This window comes from Staurois parvus, unplaced genomic scaffold (assembly GCF_062004578.1).
Source record: "Staurois parvus isolate SC_StPar_1 unplaced genomic scaffold, SC_StPar_1.0 ptg000153l, whole genome shotgun sequence".
Lineage (NCBI taxonomy): Eukaryota > Metazoa > Chordata > Amphibia > Anura > Ranidae > Staurois > Staurois parvus.
The window spans coordinates 16,113,750-16,136,065 of NW_028317949.1; the positions used below are offsets into that span (position 1 = coordinate 16,113,750).

The 22,316-nt window shown below is 42.7% G+C and overlaps 1 protein-coding gene across 1 annotated transcript in view; it reads right to left on the reverse strand.

Moving 5' to 3' along the window:
* The window catches only part of LOC149463734 (cadherin-9-like), a 332,295-nt gene that overhangs the window by 193,659 nt on the left and 116,320 nt on the right, over positions 1-22,316 (reverse strand). The window contains exon 3 of the mRNA XM_089674842.1: positions 11,281-11,575. Coding sequence (XP_089530968.1) covers positions 11,281-11,575 — 295 coding nt within the window. The remainder of the gene's footprint in view (positions 1-11,280; positions 11,576-22,316) is intronic.

The window sequence follows — 22,316 nt, forward strand, 5'->3', positions numbered from 1 at the left end:
CAAGATTTGCTAGTTTATATATGGGAAAATTTAAAATCTAAGCTTTGTTTCCGCATTAAATAAATGTACCTATGCACAACTTCTCTATTCATTGATAAATACCTTAACGTGTCCCTCCCAAATTGAAAAACAAAAATGGGGTATAGTTATTAAATCTCAGCTTAATACCCATACTCATTTTCTGCTCTTTTTACAATTTTCTATTAGGTAATCTTTTATACAATACTTTGTTTTGCTAATCTAATTCATTGTACATTTTTCACTAATTATTAACTACTTTGTTGTTTTCCTTATGTGTAACATGTGCATTTTAAACTAATTGATAACTACTTTGCTGTTTTCCTCACCAACTGTATTTCTATCTCTAATATTTCATTATTTTCTGAGTATAATTTTGTTAAATGCAAAATTATAATACAAATGTACTGAAAAAAATACCTTGTATATTCAGATTTTTTACAGTAGCATAACATTTCAATATCTAAAAATATGGGCCATTTATTTTTAAAACATATGTATTCCACATATTTATTTTTGGTATAGCTCATATATATGACACATATTAAAAATGGTATTTAGGGCATTCACACCTCTGCTTTTAATTCAGCCTCTTGTGGTTTAGCACAAATTCTAACTATAACATTCTGGGTGGCACCAAAGATCTAGTAAAATCTAAGCATATTAGAAGTTTGTAAGATGTCCAGTTCTCATACAGAATACAGCTCTTTTTAAAAAGTAATGAATTTCTCTCACATTTTATAGCATTTTCATATTTCATAGAATGGATGCAGAACTTTTCATGAATGGTATTTTACACAATGACAACACTGTATCCATGTAGACATAAAGGATGTTTCAGTATGAGGTCAAGAGTAAAAGTTGAACTTCAGGCAAATGATGAGGCTAGCACCCCACTCAGTTTGCTCTCTCCTCATAGCAACACACCTGATTCCCAGTCCAGACCCTCCCTCCCAGTCTACTGCTATACAAGAGATTGATAAGTGGCTAATACCAAGTCAAATTCAGGTACTTGCACTAGTTGCATTTACAATAAATTAATCTAGGACTGTTTTACCTTTTCTGAAATACAATCTGTTTTGCCTTGTGTTGCAGTGTGCTACAGCATACTGGAGAAGGCAGGGGTCATTCACAATTAACCGGACCAGGCCTATTCTGACATTCAACTTCTACATGTAGAAAACATAATTTCTTGCTAGAAAACTACTTAGTACCCCCCTAACAATATATGTTTTTTAAGAAAAAGCCCTAGAGAATAAAAAGGTGGGTGTTGCAAATTTTTATATCACACAGTATTTGAGCAGTGGTAATGTACAAAAATACAATATAATACCCAATTTTTTGGTAAAATATAAAAGATGATGTTACGCCGAGTAAATAGATACAAAACATGGCACACTTTAAAATTGCGTACATTGGCGAAACTACATTACCTAAAAATCTCCATAGGTGATTCTTTAAAAGCCTTTACAGGTTACCAGTTTAGAATTACACAGGAGGACTCTGTAGTTATTGCTCTTATTTTGATGTTTGTGGTGATACCTCACATGTGTTGCTATATATGTATATATATATATATATATATTTGCATGTGGAACCAACTCGTGCGTTCACCTTTGCGCGCGAACACAGTAGGACAAGGGTACTTTAATTTTTTTATTTTATTTTATAATTTTTTGTTTAATAAGTTTTATAGCTATCACAAAAATGTAAACATCCCTTGTGAGAGCATGGGTCATGACAAATCCTCTTTTTGGTAAGATCTGGAGTCTATTAGACCCCATAGCTCCCGTGTGGCCTCCAAAGCATCAGATCATACCAAGATTGGAGTGATATGATGCTTGGTGAAATCCTCGTCTCTTTGTCGCTTTAACATCACACAGTGGGAGTAACAGCATCCTTTCCTCCCACTGTGTCTCAAGAGCAGAATGCCACCAACCACATCTTTACTGGGCTACCCAATCACATGGCAGAACCCAGTAAATGTGGCAGTGGCGGCGGGAGTGGGGACTCCCTTTTGCTGCCTGTAGAAGTAATCCAGCAGCTCATTAGCCACTCAGATTACTGCATCGATGACTGAGATATCACCCTTCCCATCCAAGGACATTTGGTACCTTTTGTGGATGGGAAGTGGTTAATATATAGATGCAATCATTTGTGTCTTTCATATCAGTCTGGAGTTCAGCTTTAAAGTAGACCTAATACATACATTGCAATTAAAAGCTGCACTAGGTGGCCGGCGACGAGATGACAGCTCAGTGAGGAGAGCTCCGTCTCGCTGCCAGCTATAATGCAGCTCACCCCAGACCCAGCAGCAGCACGGACCTCTCCCCACGCTGATAAGGGGAAGCAGGTCAGCATTAGATCCCCAGGGACACGCCTTGTCGCCACATATCACCAGGGAAGCTGACAAGCTTTTTCCCAGCTCTCAGCCCCTGCAACCAAAATGGTGCTGACACCTCACACCACAGACCCCAGGCTCAGAGCATCCCTATACCCTGGAGACCCTGGTGAGTCCTCTCCGCCCCTGTCTCCCACCACAAGCAGCCCTAGACCTAGGCTGGACATAGAAAATCCTCCTATTACTCAGCCTTCCTATTCTGCACTCAGTATTGCTATCTCTACTCCATCCTTAAGAGAAAATTTTCCTGCTTCAGACCAACCTATCAGTGAACTGTCTATGAAAAGTATGCTTCTTTCACTGCGACAAACATTACATGGTGACCTGACGACGACACTATCCCAAATCTTAACCGTGCTACAACAACAAGATCACCGTATCCGCCATATTGAAAACAAAATGGGGGAAATGTTCGCAGCTCACAACAACCTCATAGACGCACACACAGACCAAGGCACCGACATAGAACAGATTAACCCCAAACTAGCAGACCTAGAAGACCGATATGGGCGGAACAACATCAAATTCCGCAGAATCCCAGAAAACATCAATACAGTCGCCATAGTACCATATTTACAATACATGAAAAACCTTGTTCCTTCCCTGTCAGATGTAGAGCTCGCTATAGATAGTGTGCACAGATTACCAAAACCACCATTCCTATCGGCCTCAATACCTAGGGACATCCTGGCACGTATCCACTTTTACCATATGAAAGAAAAAATTATGACAGCTGCAAGAAACACTGCATTACTACCACCAGACTCCCACAAATCCACCTCCAACCATACAGAACACATGGAAGCAGAATGGTCCGGATCCTAAGAACAATATCATCAACAACCACCCAACAAGCTGGAACTTTATTCATCAACCACTAATGGCTGGAAGACGGCCCCATTACGATCATTCTCGAACCCCAAGTTTTTCGTCAACATGACTTACCACGTAAGTCATGTATGTTCAAATCCCCCCGTTACACAGTAGCAATAAGTGCTACACATACCACTTGTGTTTTCAACAAGTTTTTTTTACCCCCTTACCCTCCTACCTCCACCAGTCAATCGACTCAACACCTCTCTCCTCGAAAAAACGACCTACAAGATGAAACATCCTCATCAAACTAGCGACCCCATCCAGCACATTACCTCTTCTTTGTGGAAACTTCTCCAAAACAACAAAAAGATATGCCATTACTCTACATATTCTACAAAATACCTTTGCTACCTTGGACAATTCACCTACATCCAGCACTATGATTAAAATATCATCCTTAAATGTCCATGGCCTCAACTCACCGTTCAAAAGATCTCTACTACAAAAAGAAGCTCACTCCTTACAAGCTGATGTCCTATTCCTTCAAGAATCCCACTTTGCCACCAACAAAATCCCCAAATTTCCCATACACCATTTTTCTCCAATGTATATGGCAACCTGCCCCAAAAAGAAGAACGGCATCATCACAGCCATAAGAGTCTCTCTCCAATACCACTACATCTCAGAAGTTGCGGACCCACAAGGTCCCATATCCTGATATGCAAAATTAATGGAATCCTATACACCCTGGTCAACATCTATGGGCCGAACACCAACCAACTCCAATTTTACAACAAAATAAATTCCACTATTTCTGCTCAGAAACAAGGCAGACTAATTATAGGAGGAAACTTCAACATTATCGGCAACCCACTCTTGGACTCTTCTTCTAACAAACGCTCCTCCAAACAATCTTTTAACGTCTTTCTACATAAGAATGACCTCTACGACATCTGGCGATGCCATCACAGTACGGAAAAAGACTACACCTACTACTCCTCATCTCAACTCTCCTACTCCAGAATTGACTTTTTCATCACGGACAAGTGGACTCTACAACACGCCACATCCTCCGAAATTGGTACCATAACCTGGTCGGATCATGCTCCAATCTCCATCTCTTTAGATCACAATCAACACTTTTCAATCCCCCATATCTGGAGACTTAAGTCATCCTTACTGAAGAACCCAGACCACAGAAAATATATATTGGACACTCATAATATGTTCTTTGATATAAATGAGTCACCTGAAATATCGATACCCACATTATGGTCCACATATAAGGCATACATGAGAGGTATCCTTAAACAACTAAATTCTCGTATCTCCAAACAGAGAAACCAACAAATCGACGATCTCCTCCTCTCGATTAAAACAAAAGAAGAATTTAAAAAAAAAATCCCCAAACTCCGTAACTTCCGCCTAACTCACTACTGACAGAAACAAACTTAGAACCCTCCTACTCTATAAATATGACCTCAACCTTCAAAAAACAAAAACTACATTCTATTCCCTTAGCAACAAAGCCAACTCCTTACTAATCAAAATGATTAAACAATGACGGCTAAAATCCAAAATATCATCAGTTTATCATCCATCCTCACGAACCTTAACCACAAACCCACAAGACATAGCTAATGCCTTCGTGACCTACTACCCACAACTACACAACCTTAAAGACGACTCTAACACCATCCAACCAACACCTACGTACATACAACAATTCCTCCACACAATTAAACTCCCTAAACTTTCTTTGGCCCAATTTGACGATATATCGATCCCGATCACTCCCATTGAAATAGAATTCACCATTAAAACACTTCCTCTTAACAAGTTCCCAGGAAACAACGGTTATACAAATGAGTACTACAAACAATTTGCCCCTAACCTTTCACCATATCTGACCAGACTCTTTAATCACACGGCCACCACTGGCACATTCCCCAAAGACATGCTACAATCGATAATAACCACAAAACCAAAACCTGGCAAAGATCCACAGTCTGTCCAAAATTACAGACCAATTTCCATACTTAACACAGACATAAAACTCTATGCAAAAATTATAGCACGCAGACTACTCCCCTATCTTCCCACTCTGATGCATCCAGACCAAGTAGGATTCATACCAAGCTGCCAAGCACCTGACGCTACTAGAAGACTCATATCCCTCATCCATCACTTAGAACACACCAAACAACCCTCATTGCTTTTATTACTGGACGCTGAAAAAGCATTTGACCTCATACACTGGCTATTTATGCAAATGACCTTACAGAAATTTGGCATCACAGGTTGGATGTTAACAGTCATTTTAGCACTATACTCCCTCCCTTCAGCCAGAGTACTAACAGATGGAACACTATCAAATCCATTTGATATTACTAATGGCACCAGACAAGGCTGCGCTCTATCTCCTGTCATATTTGCATTACTCATTGAACCCCCTAGCCTCTAAACATTGAAAGTATTTTCTAATATCAGAGCAAGGTTAATGCTTTGTAGAAACAACCTAAGGGCTTTAATAACATGAAAAATTTCCTCAGTGGTGAAGGAAGCCACCAGAGCAGCCACAGCAGATGAATCTAGAGTTGGCAGGGTGGTATCCACAATGTAAGAAAACTGATCAGGCTTAGTATGTGGGTTCAAAGAACCTGTGGCCTTAAGCAGTATATTATGTAAGTCAGAATAGTAAGCATGAAAAACCAGGGCTATTTTATCAGACTGGTGAAGAAGGTTATAATCAGTTGTTTCAATCTCAGGAATGTAAATGCCTGTATGTTTAGCTCTAAGGGAATGTGCTAGGGTGGCTCCACACTTATCTCCAGGCTTATAGAAATTGTTTACTTCTTTGTGTCATAAAACACTTCAATTAAGTTATGTTAATAAGGTAGCATGCTTCTGAATAATTCCTGAGAGACTGACCTATACACAGTCATTTTATGTGTACAGTGGCAACTGTACAGAATTGAAGAGGGAATTTTCTATTTCCACATTTAGAATCACCAGAGCTGGCTGGAGAGGATTCAGTATGTCTGTAATCTCAGAGATTATTAGAATATTTCCCTCCAGAAACTGTTGATGTTTTTACAATTCCATTGGTATATGTATCAAGGTGTCTATGGAGCCACATTCTCTCTCTGTAGGAGACTGTGAGTCATAGAATTTTGCATATTGATATGGACTTAAGTGCCATCGTTGGGTAAAGTTTTAAGCTAGTTCCTAGTTCTCAAAGTAACTGATGGCTGTATAAACAGAATTGAGGGCTTACATCCATTGTGAGTCTGTACGTTTGGCTGAAAGGTCTAGTTCCCATTGCGTGATTGCAGCATTATTGTAAAACATGTTTTGTCATGAAGATTGTTATAGAATAGAGAAGTTCCTCTTTGGTTTTGTGTAGGGGAGATGCAGTACTGCCATACTGCAGTGGGAATAGACATTTCTTGGTCAGGAATTGTCTGTAAATGGTATGTAATACAAGTATTATTGTAATATTCATCAATTTGTAAACCAAACTGTATGACAACGTCTCCAAAGCTTTTGAGGATGAGCTCTCTATATAAATCTTACAAGATTTGAGGGAGAATAGGCATCTTAAGGGATGCCAGTTCTCAGAGCATGCTAATTTGGATTTAGATAATTGTGTAAGGTCAAGGAATGTCTTAGCTATGAGTTGTTGTAGTTGGTATCCGCTAATAAGGTGGTGTTAGATTTTAGGCTTTGTCCAACTATGTGCAAGGGAATTTAAAGATTTAAGGATCAGGTCCATACCCAAATACGATAAAATATGAGGGATTTTGTAAAGTTGACTTTGTAGCATAAGGGAGTACTGAAGAGAGATAAGACCTTATGTGATCCAGGGAGAGATGTGGATGGATCGGTCAATAAGAGAATTACATTGTCTGCAAAAAAAAAGCTGTTCTTGTGGGATCATTGCAGGAAAGTAAAGCTGGAAGTTTCAGGGTGCTGGTGTACAGTCTGTGTTAGGGGGTTCAATAAGATGATTAAAAATAGAGGGAGAAAGTTGACACCCTTGTTGAATGCTGCTAGTAATTGAAAATTACTTTGACAACATGTTTGATGTATAGACTTGGACAGTGGGGCATAAGTATAGTGCCAGTATGGCAGAAAATATAATTCCAGTAAATCCAAACTTGTTTATTACTTGTTGCATTGATTTCCTGTGAATCCTATCAAATGCTTTCTCTGTGTCTAAAGAAAGAAGCAGAGAAGATGTTTGCCTGGTTTCCACAAAGTGAATTATTAGTCACCTGGTGCCATCCAAGGATCGTCTTCCACGAGTAAACTCAGTTTGTTTGGGGTGTATTAGGTGAGGAAGAATGCCTAAGAGGTGAGATGAGATTTGTATGTCGATATTAAGTAGGGAGATTAGTCTGAGATTTTGGGGAGAGGTGGGGACCTCACATAGTTTTGGGATTGTTGTGATAGAAGCCCTTAACATTTCAAAGGGAAAGGATGCAGTTGAGGCCATATTAGAAAATATCTCATTTAAATGTGGACTGCAAGTTTGTTTGAATAACTTATAATACAGTATTTGCTGTAGAAGCCATCAGGTGCCAGGGATTTACCACTTGGGAAGGAATTTAAAATGTTCATGGTTTCAGACAGCATAAAAGTTTCATTGAGACTTTGGAGTCAAGCATCTGGCAGATTGGGTAAGTGTAATTTGCCTAGGAACTCCTTAATTGCAGATTTGGATGGTTCAGAGGTGAGAGGATTATCTTTTATATTGTAAAGGGAACTGCACAGGAGTCTTCTATAGCATGTGAGTTGATGATTTTGTTTTTCCCCATGGGATGAGGGAGGTAGGAGATAGCCTTTTTTGGATCTTTGATATTTAACGCTCTGTGCCTAAAATGTGCCTGCAAATTGCAGCATGCTGTATGGCATAATAATTATTTTTTAAACACCTAGTGTGTTTTTCGGTTTTGGGGCAGTCCTGGACTGGGACAAAAAATAGGACCAAGCATTTAGGACTGAGCAGCCCCCCCCCCCTTTTTTTAAACCAAATTACAAAAAATGACAACTATTGGTTTCTCGGTGTCTTTTATTCATATTTAGCCCGCTTCAGTCATTTATGACTGGACAATGAAAGACCACCAACAGTCTGGTCAGGTGAACTGTCACCTACTGTCAGCTTGTCCCCTTCCAGTCCAGACTGATTGTGGCATTCATCTACTATATGTAAAAAAATCTTTTTTTGCTAGAAAATGACTTAGAACCCCCAGATATTATATATTTGTTTTAATAAGACGGCTTAGAGAATAAAATGGTGAATGCTGCATATTTTTATGTCACATGATATTTGTTTTTAAACACAATTGTTTTTTTATAAAAGACACTTAAATGAATTTTAGTGTACAAAAACACAAAATATAAAAGATGATGTTACCCTGAATAAACGGATACTAAATATGTAATGTTTTAAAATTGCGTCTGGCCATGGAACGGCGCCAAATTACGGTACCTAAAATTCTCCATAGATAACATTTTAAAAGTTACCAGTTTAGAGTTACACAGGAGATCTGGTGCTAGAATTTTCGCTCTCACTCTGACATTCATGACAATACCTCCTGTGGTATGATCACTATTTACATATGCATGAGAGACCTATGTACGTGTTGCGTGTGAGCACGGGGGAACTGGGGTGCTTTAAACTTATTTTACTATTTTATTATTTCTTTCTTTTATTTTTTAACTCTGTACTTTTACCTTTTTTTATCAACTTAATTTCTATTACAAGGGATGAACTACATCCCTTGTGATAGCATGGGCCATGATAGGTCCTCTTTATGGAGAGATCTGGGGTTCATTAGACCCCAATTATCTCCTCTGGCCTCCAATGCATGCGATCAGACACAGATCAGTCTGATCGGTTGCTTCACTGGCCGCTAACGGCCAGGTAAACAAAGAGCCAAAACAGGAAATGATGACATCCTTGTTGTTTCCTGTTTCTGATATGATACAGTGGGAGGAAAAACATTCTTTCCTTTCACTGTCTGCCTAGAGCTGGATGCTGCTGGTCACATCCTTACCAGGCTCCCCAACTGCACAGGAGAACCCGGTAAAGGCGGCAGTGGCAGGAGGGGGTGGGACCCCCTTCCGCCGCCTGTAAAAGTAATCCAGCAGCTTGTAAGCCCCCAGATTACTTTTATCTTGTGAAAAATCACTGGGGCTAAAGAATGTTATCTTGATCATTGCTGCAGCAATGATGGAGATATCACCCTTCCAATCCGAGGACGTTCATAAATGTACAGAGGACAGGAAGTGGTTAAATTCAGGACACCTTGCTGGTGCTGGTCAGAACTGTCTACACCTCTTACAATGTGAGTGATACTGAACAGAGGATAACAGAAGACAAAATGTGATGCCTTCACTTTACCTTTTGTTATCCGAAAGAGAGAGAGAGGGGGGGGGAGAGAGAGAGGGAGAGGAAGAGAGAGAGAGAAGCATCTCATCACAGTTAAATTATTTTACAAGTAAAGCAGCACTTGTCTAGGATCTGTGGAGTCTGTGGTGTCTGCGGCTGTAGTGACACCTATCCTGATATGCTGCAATGGGGTCTCCTCTCCTGCACATTCTCTTCACGGTCAGCTGACCTCTAGTCTCCACCCCACAGCCCCAACGGCCATATGCAGTGAATTGAATAGACGACCGGCTTTCTGCAGAGAGGCCGGGTGAGCGGAGCGGGTTTAAAGAGCAGCCCAGCTGCCGCAGCTGCCTTGGTCATGCAGCCCTGGCCACCGGGCAAATGCCCGGTGTGCCAGATAGCCAGTCCGGGCCTGTTTTGGGGTCTTTTAGACCGTGCAGATAATTGCAGTGTGATACCTTGCATATACTCCTTATGGGCATTTCATACTGTAGCTATGTTAGATTGGAAGAAATTCCTCAGATGCTCAGCAAGAATAGATGTACAGTATGTTACAGTTGTTTGATAAGGTACGAGTTTCAAACCATAAATAGGTAAGTGAATAGTGCTCGTTTTCCACTACAGTTACAGTAAGGCTTCTTTCACACTGATCAGTTTTTGTTCAGTTGTTCAGATAAAAAAAAAGCGGAAGAAAAGCAGAAGAAAAATGCATCCCTTTAAATCCTATAGAGCTCTTCATACTGGACCGTTGTGGTTTAGTTTCATTTTTAAAAGTCCTGCTTGTGCATTTTTGGTGCATGTTTGTTCAGTTAAAAAAAAGTACCAAAAACACATCCACCATTAAAATTAATGAAAACCTCATCAAAAACACACCTAAAGCACATCAAAAATGTATAAAAAATGCAACACACCTGTGGAACAGAACAGTGTGAATGTAGCCTAATAGCTACATTGTCTGACCATGTGATGTTGTCTATAGTGGAGGAGGAGATACATTGATACAATAATTTGTCTACTACAAAGAGATTCATTCTCAAATATGAGTTGTGTCTGTGAGAAAAAAAAGGTGAAGCTCCTTTCACTGGTGTGTTGACATCTCCATAGTCAAATACTTCTTCTATATGATAGAGTGAAAGTAGGAATGAACAACTTCTTGACATATGTGTGGAGGAGTCCATAAAGGAGTCTGCTGGAGGACATTGATGGAAGTACTGGAGCACTAAGAAGATGAGTAGTGCTTTTTAAAACTTAAAAAAAGAGGTATGTGCAGGATTAGAAGTTTAGGCCCAAAAGATGGGGGGGGGGGGGGTTATACAACTATTTTTTCTAAATATGTGTAACATTTAAAAACTTAGAAACATGCTTCTCCCAGTATTGGGACAGTCAGTACTATTGACTTTCATGTAACTAAAATAATTCTCCCACCTGAATTTTTCTTCCTTAGAAGGTACTTTTTAACAACAGTTTGCCATTCTAATTTATAGAGGTTTGCTGAACTGACCATATACTCAAAATAACTAATCAACTAAATAACCCAACTCACAATTTAATCATTTTTTCTTTTTTTGCATGCTCATTTTTTCCCGTTTCCAGTCAGTCTTGTAAGCATGATGCATAATGTATTCAGTAAAATATGGATTTTACTTACCAACTTCTGACATTTCAGGGACAGTAGCAGTATAAGTATCCTGGGTAAACTTTGGTTCATTGTCGTTAATGTCATGAATCTTTATAATAAATACAGATTCAGGTTCTACTTGTCTTCCTGTCTTTCTGTCTATTGCCTTGGCTCGTAGAGTATAAACAGACTTCTCTTCTCTGTCCAATCTCTTTATAGCTTGAATATCTCCTGTATTTTCATCTATAACAAACACACTGCCAGCTCCATCTCCAGATAAAATGTACTTTAAATTTCCATCTCCTTTATCTTGATCGGTGTATAACTAAAGGGAAAAACAAAAAAAAAGAATAAATATGAGTATATAGTGTTCAGGTAAATTAAGGTCTGACACAATTGTGTTTTATGCTGCAAAAGTGAATATATGCAAATATGTAGTAGCTAATTCACTTTTTGTCAGTAACTTGGAATGGAAAATGGAACAACGGTTATCTTTTAGGATTTCCAAAACAGCAATCTGTGCCTGCTTCATTCTAAGACTGTACAAATAAACATTTTACAGGATTTCCTTGGCTATTGGGTAACTATTATACATTAACCACTTGCCCTCCTGAGGATTTACCCCCCTTAATGACCAGGTCTCTTTTTGCTACTCGGCGCTGCACTAATTCAACTGAAAATTGCGCGGTCATGCAATGCTGCACCCAAACAAAATTTACACCCTTTTTTCACACAAATAGAGCTTTCTTTTGGTGGTATTTTATCACCTGTGTGCTTTTTATTTTTCATGCTATAAACAAAAAAAGACCAAACATTTTGAAGAAAAACAATATTTTTTACTTTCAGCTATAAAAAATATATTGTAAACTCAAAGTTAGTTATGAATTTAGGCCAAAATGTATTCTGCTCCATGTTTTTGGTAAAAAAAATCCTAATAAGTGTATATTGATTGCTTTGTGTGAAAGTTATAGCTTCTACAAGCTATGGTATAGATACTGAAATTTACGCCATTTTTTTGCTATACAGCGCTGCGCTAGTTTAACGGAAAATTGCGCGGTCATGCAATATGGTACATAAATGAAATTTACATCATTTTTTTCCCACAAATTGAGCTTTCTTTCGGTGGTATTTGATTGCCTGTGCATTTTTTATTTTTTGCGCTATAAAAAAAAAAATCTGACAATTTTGAGGAAAAAAAACAACATTTTGGACTTTTTGCCATAAAACATGTCCAGTAAAAAAAAATTTAAAAATCAAATTTAGTCATACATTTCTGCCAAAATGCATTCTGCGACATATCTTTGCTAAAGAAAAAAAACCAATACGTGTAAATTAATTGGTTTATGTGAAAGTTATAGCGTTTACAAATGGCGGGAAAGATACTGGGATTTTTAATTTTTTTTATACTAATAATGGCGGCAATCAGCGACTTATGGCGGCGATCAGTGAGCTATGGCGGCGATCAGCGACTTATGGCGGGACTGCGGTGGACATTCTGACACTGGGGGGGAACTGACTTGGGGTCACTGACATCCCCAGTGACACCAATACAGTGATCAGTGCAAACAAAAAAACACTGACACTGTACTAATGGCACTGGGGAGGAAGGGGTTAACTTTATTATGCAGTGAAAGGGTTAACTGTGTGAGGGGAGAGTTTTACTAGGGGGCGGGGATGTGTACTGCACAGGGAAACGCTGATCGGGAGAGATAAACTCTTCTCTCCCAATCAGCCTGTCAGGAGCTGTCAGGGAACTGACAGAGAGCAGAGCTACTGCAGCCCTGCTCTCTGTCAGTGATTGCTGCTAATCGCTGGGACACAGTCGGTAACGAACGACTGTGACCCTGCGACTGACATCCATGGCCATGATCGGCAGGACAGGTAGGGCGGTGGCGTGCCTCGCGCGCGCCCCCTACCTGTTTTGAAAACACACGTTTTAAAACGTGGTTTTGTTCAGCCATACCGCCCTGCCAGCGTATTTCTATAGTGGCTGGGTGGCATGTGGATAAAAAATTTAAATTCTGCTTTGTCATTAGTTTTCCTAATACACTGTTATCATTTATTTAAAGCTTTTTTCCCCTAAATCAATCATTTGTCTTGCCTTTTTTTCTACATATTGTTGACGTATAAGAAAAAAAATGACATGTGACCTTGTCTCCTCAGCACACTGGAATGGCAGTCCTTGATGAAGAATTACAGAGTTATAAATAGTCCTGGTGGAGAATGGTTGTGCCATTTTGGCAATGGGAAGTGAGCTCAGGCATGATGTCCCTATCTACCTCACGGTCTTCTTTTATAGACAGTCATCATCTAGTGCAGTGGTTCTCAACCTGTGGGTCGTGACCCCTTTGGGGGTCGAACGACCCTTTCACAGGGGTCCCCTAAGACCATCAGAAAACACATATTTCTGATGTGTAAAGAGCAGCTACTGTGTAGAAAGCAGCTGCTATGTTGAAAGCAGCTACTCTGTTAAAAGCAGCTACTGTTTTGAAAGCAGCAGTATTGGAGGTAAAACGACACTCATGAATTATAATTACTGGGTAAATAATTTTATGGTTGGGGGTCACCACAACATGAGGAACTGTATTAAAGGGTCGCAGCATTAGGAAGGTTGAGAACCACTGATCTAGTGTAACTGGTAGTATTACTTTCCTACTTGGGTGTCTCCTGGAATTAAGCATGAAATATATTATTCTTGGACATATACCTTAAGGATTTATTTCCTAAAACTGGAATGTGCAAAATCTGGTGCAGCTCTGCATAGAAACCAATCAGCTTCCAGCTTTTATTGCCACAACTAAATTGAACAAGCTGAAGTTAAAAGCTGATTGACTACCATGCACAGCTGCACCAGAGTGCACCAGTTTTTGTAAATCTCCCCCATAGGGACCAGAGAATTAGACCTAAGTGGACAGGGCACAGCTAGACAAGTAAATGTCAGGGCCTCATCACAGAACAGAGGTTGGTCAGAAATGGACCAGGGTCAAACAAAAAGAGCTTAGAAACAGGAAAATAATACAAAGGGTTGGACAAGAATTGCAATGGAGTAACAGGAACAAATTAGATCCAGACAACAAAGATTCAATAGTCTTCACAAGCTAATGTCATAAACAAAAATACTGATAACTGACAGCACATACATGAGTCAGGAATGGATGGAATTCTGTTTTGGGCAAACACAGAGTGAATGATGTTAATAAAATAGTGGTGATCAGGAGTAAGCTGCAAAAGTAGAACCCAAAGTTCTGGAATTTTTCATGATTTCACATGAACTGAAAAGTTGAAAGGGATCACTAGAATGAGGAGGGGTTGTGCAGGTTCTCTCACAAAAGAGTGACATAGCTGCTAGGAAAGAGGTAAGAAAGAGGCATGTCTGACAGAGGGTCCTTTCTATATTTTTTGCCATGGCAAATTGATAAGGAGTGAAAATCAAAGCTTGTAACCCTCCCTCTGTATTAACTACCCTACCCCTTTTGGCACAAGTGACATACAAGTCCTATTTTTTAGCCCTTTTTTTAACCAACTGATCAGTGCTGAATGGCATACCACCTAGTGTGCGCATAATGGGGAGACTTCATGTTCATCTTTCAACCATGGGGATATCCAATATCAGCACATAAACACGTACCAAACTAATATGTTTGAGTGGAGGACTGAATATTTTGTTGTTAAAAACTGTGAACTGACCAGAACCAGATAAAATCCTAAAATGTGTTCATTAAATCACTTGTTTCTAATCACTATTAGAGATGAGCGAATCGAACATGACGAAGTGGAATTCGTTCCGAAGATTTGGAAAAATTCTATTCGCGACGAATCCAAAGATTAGCAAACTTCGGATGCACGAATCGAATTTTCCCAAAAATGGCGGCGACATGTGTGGCGATGGAGAAAATGGACAGAGAAGATGGGGCGGGGATCTCTGGGAAGGCGCGCAGACAAGGCGCGCTGACCCATAATGCATTCATGACATGTGATCGCATTAGCCAATCAGCAGCCAGCCAGCACTGTGTCATGGTGGAGCTATAAATCGCGGCCATCTTAGAATTCTCCATTAGCCTCCGGTCATTCAAGAGAGACAGACCTGTGTGTATTAAGGGACAGAGTTAGGGCCACAGAGACTTTAGGGCCACAGAATCGTTACTCAGGGACACAGAATCATTACTCAGGGACACAGAATCGTTACTCAGGGACACAGAATCGTTACTTAGGGCCACAGCTATCAAAGAATCGAAAATTTAAAGTGACATACACCCTTTTTTTTTTTGGTGGCTGTCGTGCACAGTTGGTGCTGCAGTTTGCCGATTGTGCAAAATAAACTGACTTTCTGCTTCACAACCACTATTGTACGTTCAAAGAGTTAAATCCATTTACACGCCGGCTGGCGGTAATATTTTTTGGGTGATTAGTGCATTCCAGTGACACAAACGTACAGTTTCCAGCCAACGGCAAGCTGCAATTGACCGATTGTGTACAATAAACTGACTTTCTGCTTCACAACCACTATTGTACGTTCAAAGAGTTAGATCCATTTACACGCCGGGTGGCGGTAATATTTTTTGGGTGATTAGTGCATTCCAGTGACATAAACGTACAGTTTCCAGCCAACGGCAAGCTGCAATTGACCGATTGTGCTAAATAAACTGACTTTCTGCTTCACAACCACTATTGTACGTTCAAAGAGTTAAATCCATTTACACGCCGGCTGGCGGTAATATTTTTTGGGTGATTAGTGCATTCCAGTGACACAAACGTACAGTTTCCAGCCAACGGCAAGCTGCAATTGACCGATTGTGTACAATAAACTGACTTTCTGCTTCACAACCACTATTGTACGTTCAAAGAGTTAGATCCATTTACACGCCGGGTGGCGGTAATATTTTTTGGGTGATTAGTGCATTCCAGTGACATAAACGTACAGTTTCCAGCCAACGGCAAGCTGCAATTGACCGATTGTGCTAAATAAACTGACTTTCTGCTTCACAACCACTATTGTACATTCAAAGAGTTAAATCCATTTACACGCCGGCTGGCGGTAATATTTTTTGGGTGATTAGTGCATTCCAGTGACACAAACGTACAGTTTCCAGCCAACGGCAAGCTGCAATTGACCGATTGTGTACAATAAACTGACTTTCTGCTTCACAACCACTATTGTACGTTCAAAGAGTTAGATCCATTTACACGCCGGGTGGCGGTAATATTTTTTGGGTGATTAGTGCATTCCAGTGACATAAACGTACAGTTTCCAGCCAACGGCAAGCTGCAATTGACCGATTGTGCTAAATAAACTGACTTTCTGCTTCACAACCACTATTGTACGTTCAAAGAGTTAAATCCATATACACGCCGGGTGGCGGTAATATTTTTTGGGTGATTAGTGCATTCCAGTGACATAAACGTACAGTTTCCAGCCAACGGCAAGCTGCAATTGACCGATTGTGCTAAATAAACTGACTTTCTGCTTCACAACCACTATTGTACGTTCAAAGAGTTAAATCCATATACACGCCGGGTGGCGGTAATATTTTTTGGGTGATTAGTGCATTCCAGTGACATAAACGTACAGTTTCCAGCCAACGGCAAGCTGCAATTGACCGATTGTGCTAATTAAACTGACTTTCTGCTTCACAACCACTATTGTACGTTCAAAGAGTTAGATCCATTTACACGCCGGGTGGCGGTAATATTTTTTGGGTGATTAGTGCATTCCAGTGACATAAACGTACAGTTTCCAGCCAACGGCAAGCTGCAATTGACCGATTGTGCTAAATAAACTGACTTTCTGCTTCACAACCACTATTGTACGTTCAAAGAGTTAAATCCATTTACACGCCGGCTGGCGGTAATATTTTTTGGGTGATTAGTGCATTCCAGTGACACAAACGTACAGTTTCCAGCCAACGGCAAGCTGCAATTGACCGATTGTGTACAATAAACTGACTTTCTGCTTCACAACCACTATTGTACGTTCAAAGAGTTAAATCCATTTACACGCCGGCTGGCGGTAATATTTTTTGGGTGATTAGTGCATTCCAGTGACATAAACGTACAGTTTCCAGCCAACGGCAAGCTGCAATTGACCGATTGTGCTAAATAAACTGACTTTCTGCTTCACAACCACTATTGTACGTTCAAAGAGTTAAATCCGGTTTTATTTTTAGGGTGCTTATTGAATTAAAGAGTATGTCAGACAACACGCAGAGGAGTGACAGAGGAGGCAATGTTTCAGGAGCGAGCAGACGTGGCAGCAGAGGAAGGGGTCGAGGCAGCACTAGTCGCAGCCAGAGGCCAGTGCTCCCGGTGTCATCCAGCGGTCGTGTCTCCACCGACAACCCTGCCGTCATCGATTGGTTGACTCGGTCGTCTTCCTCTTCCCAGGTCACCTCTGACACCTACAGCCAACGGTCGGTGGGTACGTCAGACACAACCGTTAGTTGGCATGGCCCGGGAGCAAGCCCACTGAAATCACGTGTCCTCGACCTGCCCCTGTCCTTTGGTGTTCCCTCACCAAGCGAAGTATCGCATGCTGTGGACTCAGCCCCACTGTACAATGAGGAAGAGCTAACAGAGGGCGGTCAGGAACGGGGGGAGACATCCGCCTCTTCAGCAGCCAGGCGAAGAAGTACTGGTGAGGAGAGTGGCTCGGTAGCCGGTCTAGAGACAGGTCTGTCTCCTGACCCACACGCAGCCGAGGGGGCTAGTAGTGACGCGGAGACCCTAATTGATGATGATGAGGCTGATCGCACTTGGCAGCCTCGTCGTCATCAGGCTATTGCTTCCGCATCATCAGGAGAAGAGGGTGCCAGCTTGCCAGCGAGCAAAACAGTCGGTGGGTTGCCCAGGAGGCAGCAGGGTCGCAGCAGTGTCAGTGGAGCCAAATGGCCACGGAGTAGAGCACCAGCTCCACTGCAGCCTACCACCACGGCCAGTAGTGGTGCCGGTGTGCACGGAGGAAGTAGCAGTCAGCCAGTGAGGAGTAGCGGGGGCAAAGTTTCCTACTCGGCGGTGTGGCAATTTTTCGTCAAGCCGCCCGAGGAAGTAAACGTAGCCGTATGTCGACTATGTGGCCAGAAAGTCAAGCGTGGCCAGGGGGCCAATGTTGGGACTACAGCGTTGCATCAGCATATGCAGCGTCGCCATTCGGTGGCCTGGGTAAACCGTGATAAAGATACGGCGGTTCTGCCTGCCCCAGCCCCCGCTCCATCACCCGCTCCGTTACTTGCTCCGTCACCCGACGTCAATCGCCCTCTATCAGCCAGTCAAGGCTCCAACACCTCTGCTGAGGGGAGTTGTTGCTCGTTGGCATCTTCCGCTCGTTCAGATGCTCCTTCTCCTGCTACTCCTCTTCACGGATTCCGTCAGCAGTCTTTCTTGGAATCCGTTTCCAAGAGACAACAGTTTGCGAGCACGCACCCGACGGTGCAGAAGCTGAACATCCTCCTGTCCAAGTTGCTGGTGCTGCAGTCCCTCCCTTTCCAAGTGGTGGACTCAGCACCTTTCCGAGAAATGATGGCTTGTGCCGCGCCGCGGTGGAGAGTGCCAAGCCGGCATTTCTTCGCCAAAAAGGCAGTGCCAGCCCTGCATTCACATGTAGAAGAGATGGTGGGCCAGTCTTTGAGCATGTCGGTCTCTGCCAAAGTGCACGGCAGCGCCGACGTGTGGAGCTGTAACTACGGTCAGGGACAGTACATGTCATTTACGGCCCACTGGGTGAACGTGGTGCCGGCACAGCCGCACCAGCAACTTGGACAGGTCACGCCGCTTTTGCCTCCACGTTTGCACGTCCTTGGTCCAGCAAAGATGTCCGCCTCTACCACCTCTTCTTCCGCCGTGTCCTCAGCCGCCACCCCCGTGCCAAGTCCCATTACCCGACCGGCATATCACATGTGCAGGGCGCAACGGTGTCACGCTGTGCTGCACCTGGTATGCCTTGGCGAACGTAGTCACACAGGGGAGGAACTTCTGAGTGTAATGAACAGAGAAATCGACAGATGGCTGTCTCCGCGCAAACTGAAAATCGGAACCATGTTGACCGACAACGGAAAGAACATGGAAGAAGGAAGGAAGGTTGTGCCATGCGCCATTCGCAGGTTGTTCCGTCTTATGGATGGAAGTACGACGGTATATGATCTTCTTCGCACCCACGGCATTACCTCATAAAATTTCTGCATTGCATCTGCAATCACAACGCTGACTTCCCGGATCGCCACTCAGCCATTGGACTCTTGATAGTCGTCTCCCCACACTGCTGCTGGGGGGACTTTTTAACCTAGGCCTGTGTATGGCCTTCAATTGAAGCTGCTTCCGCTCCGCCACTCTGCCATTGGACTCTTGATAGTCGTCTCCCCACGCTGCTGCTGGGGGGACTTTTTAACATAGGCCTCTGTATGGCCTTTAATTGAAGCTGCTTACGCTCCGCCACTCTGCCATGGGCCTCTTGGGTATCCCAGAAGCTGCTCAGCGGGTCAGGGCAATAAAGCTCCTGGTTCGCAGGTTGTTCCGTCTTATGGATGGAAGTACGACGGTATATGATCTTCTTCGCACCCACGGCATTACTTCGTAGAATTTCTGCATTGCATCTGCAATCACAACGCTGACTTCCCGGATCGCCACTCAGCCATTGGACTCTTGATAGTCGTCTCCCCACACTGCTGCTGGAGGGACTTTTTAACCTAGGCCTGTGTATGGCCTTCAATTGAAGCTGCTTCCGCTCCGCCACTCTGCCATTGGACTCTTGATAGTCGTCTCCCCACGCTGCTGCTGGGGGGACTTTTTAACCTAGGCCTGAGTATGGCCTTCAATTGAAGCTGCTTCTGCTCCGCCACTCTGCCATTGGACTCTTGATAGTCGTCTCCCCACACTGCTGCTGGGGGGACTTTTTAACATAGGCCTCTGTATGGCCTTCAATTTAAGCTGCTTACGCTTCGCCACTCTGCCATGGGCCCCTGTACCACCTCCTCTTGCTGCTGCCAGGTCCAGAGTGTGTCATGGGTCCCTGTACGGCCTCCCATTGCTGCTGACTTCATCGCCAGACTCTGCCATGTGCCACTTTCAGGTCTCCTTACACTGTTGGTGGGTTCCATTTTGTGATAGGGTGCTGTATGGCCTTCCATTGCTGCTGCCTCCACCGCCACCCTGCGCCATGTGCCTCTGTCGCCTGCTCACGCTGCTGACGGCTTCCGCTTTTTAACTGAGGCCTGTGTTTGGCTTCCGAATACTGCTGCATCCACCGCCACCCTGCGCCATGTGTCTCTGTCGTCTGCTCACGCTGCTGATGGCTTCCGCTTTTTAACCTAGGCCTGTGTATGGCTTCAGAATAATGCTGCCTACACCGCCACCCTGCGCCATGTGCCTCTGTCGTCTGCTCACGCTGCTGCCAGGTCCATACTGATTCATGGCCCCCTGTACCGGCTCCTCATGAACGTGGTTCAGCGGGTTTGCATCACTTAACGGCAAATCGTTGACAAACGCTGGGACGTTCAGTGTTGTGCGCATTAAGCCAGACACCAAAGGGCAGCACAGACCTGTTATTACTCGCTCAAGCATGGCTGAACAAAACCAGTCTCTACCACAAATTGGACCCAGACCTGCCCAGGGTCTCGTAAGTAGATTGCACGGAGGAGTAGAGTTTGTTATTGGAATTAACTGTGAGGGACTTTTAAACCTAGGCCTGTGTATGGCCTTCAATTGAAGCTGCTTCTGCTCCGCCACTCTGCCATTGGACTCTTGATTGTCATCTCCCCACGCTGCTGCTGGGGGGACTTTTTAACATAGGCCTCTGTATGGCCTTCAATTTTAGCTGCTTACGCTCCGCCACTCTGCCATGGGCCCCTGTACCGCCTCCTCATGCTGCTGCCAGGCCCGTAATCTGCCATGGGCCCCCGTACCGACTCCTCATGCTGCTGCCAGGCCCGTAATCTGTCATGGGCCCCTGTACCGCCTCCTCATGCTGCTGCCAGGTCCAGAGTGTGTCATGGGTCCCTGTACGGCCTCCAATTGCTGCTGTCTCCATCGCCACACTCTGCCATGTGCCACTTTCAGGTCTCCTCACACTGCTGGTGGGTTCCATTTTGTCATAGGGTGCTGTATGGCCTCCCATTGCTGCTGCCTCCACCGCCACACTGTGGCTCCACACTCTGGTTTTGGCCCCGTGACTGCCCAAATGAGTGAAGTGTGCGGTGATTCTAAGATCGACGGCACTCATCTGCATGTCATACTGACTGACAGTATTATTTCTCTTCCCCAGCAGACTCCAAGGGCATTTAAATTAAAGGTACAGTGTTCTGCACTAATATAAAGGTTCTCTGAAGCCTAGAAACACCCTTTTTATAAGTTAAATTCACAGCGAATATATTCGGCTCAAAGCGAATTTATTCGGCGAATTCGGCGAATCAGCCGAACCGAATTTTTGAATAATTCGCTCATCTCTAATCACTATCTAATAAAAAGTATCAGCAGAGGTCAGCAAGGAGTACTGGCCAAGGTTGTACAAGATAGTTCAGAGATTTGAGTGATGGCAGTGATTTAAAAGTGGTACAGGCAGCACAGATAACATTAAATGTGCTGCATGTCCAGATATTGTAAGAGTATACAATATACAAAAATGTAAAACGAGACTTTATTGACAGTATCTTTATTAAAATTACATTCTATTATACCCTCAAGAGATTAGCTCTTTCTGTGCCATATCCTTCAGAAGAAGTGAAGGAAAACCTGCCTTTTGAAGAAATAGACACTAAACAGTCTGACTGGCATTATACTGTTCTCATCATTGCTTAAAAAAAAGTTATTATATTACTGTTTGTCTCCTTGAGAGATTTTGGAGACTTCATAAAATGTAAAGGGAAAAGAGAAGTTTTAACTATTCCACTCTATCCACAAAGAAGGGGTTTCCAGGAGTTTTACTTTAAAACTCGAATCTACATAAGTCTGGGGTTTATCATTTCTATCAATTCCAAATATATTTTGATGCCAAGAATGTTACTTTTTACTTTGTTGCTTAGATTGTTAATGCTTGCCTGTCCATCCATCCAGTTGTTCTTTAGTAAAATGGATGTGCAAAA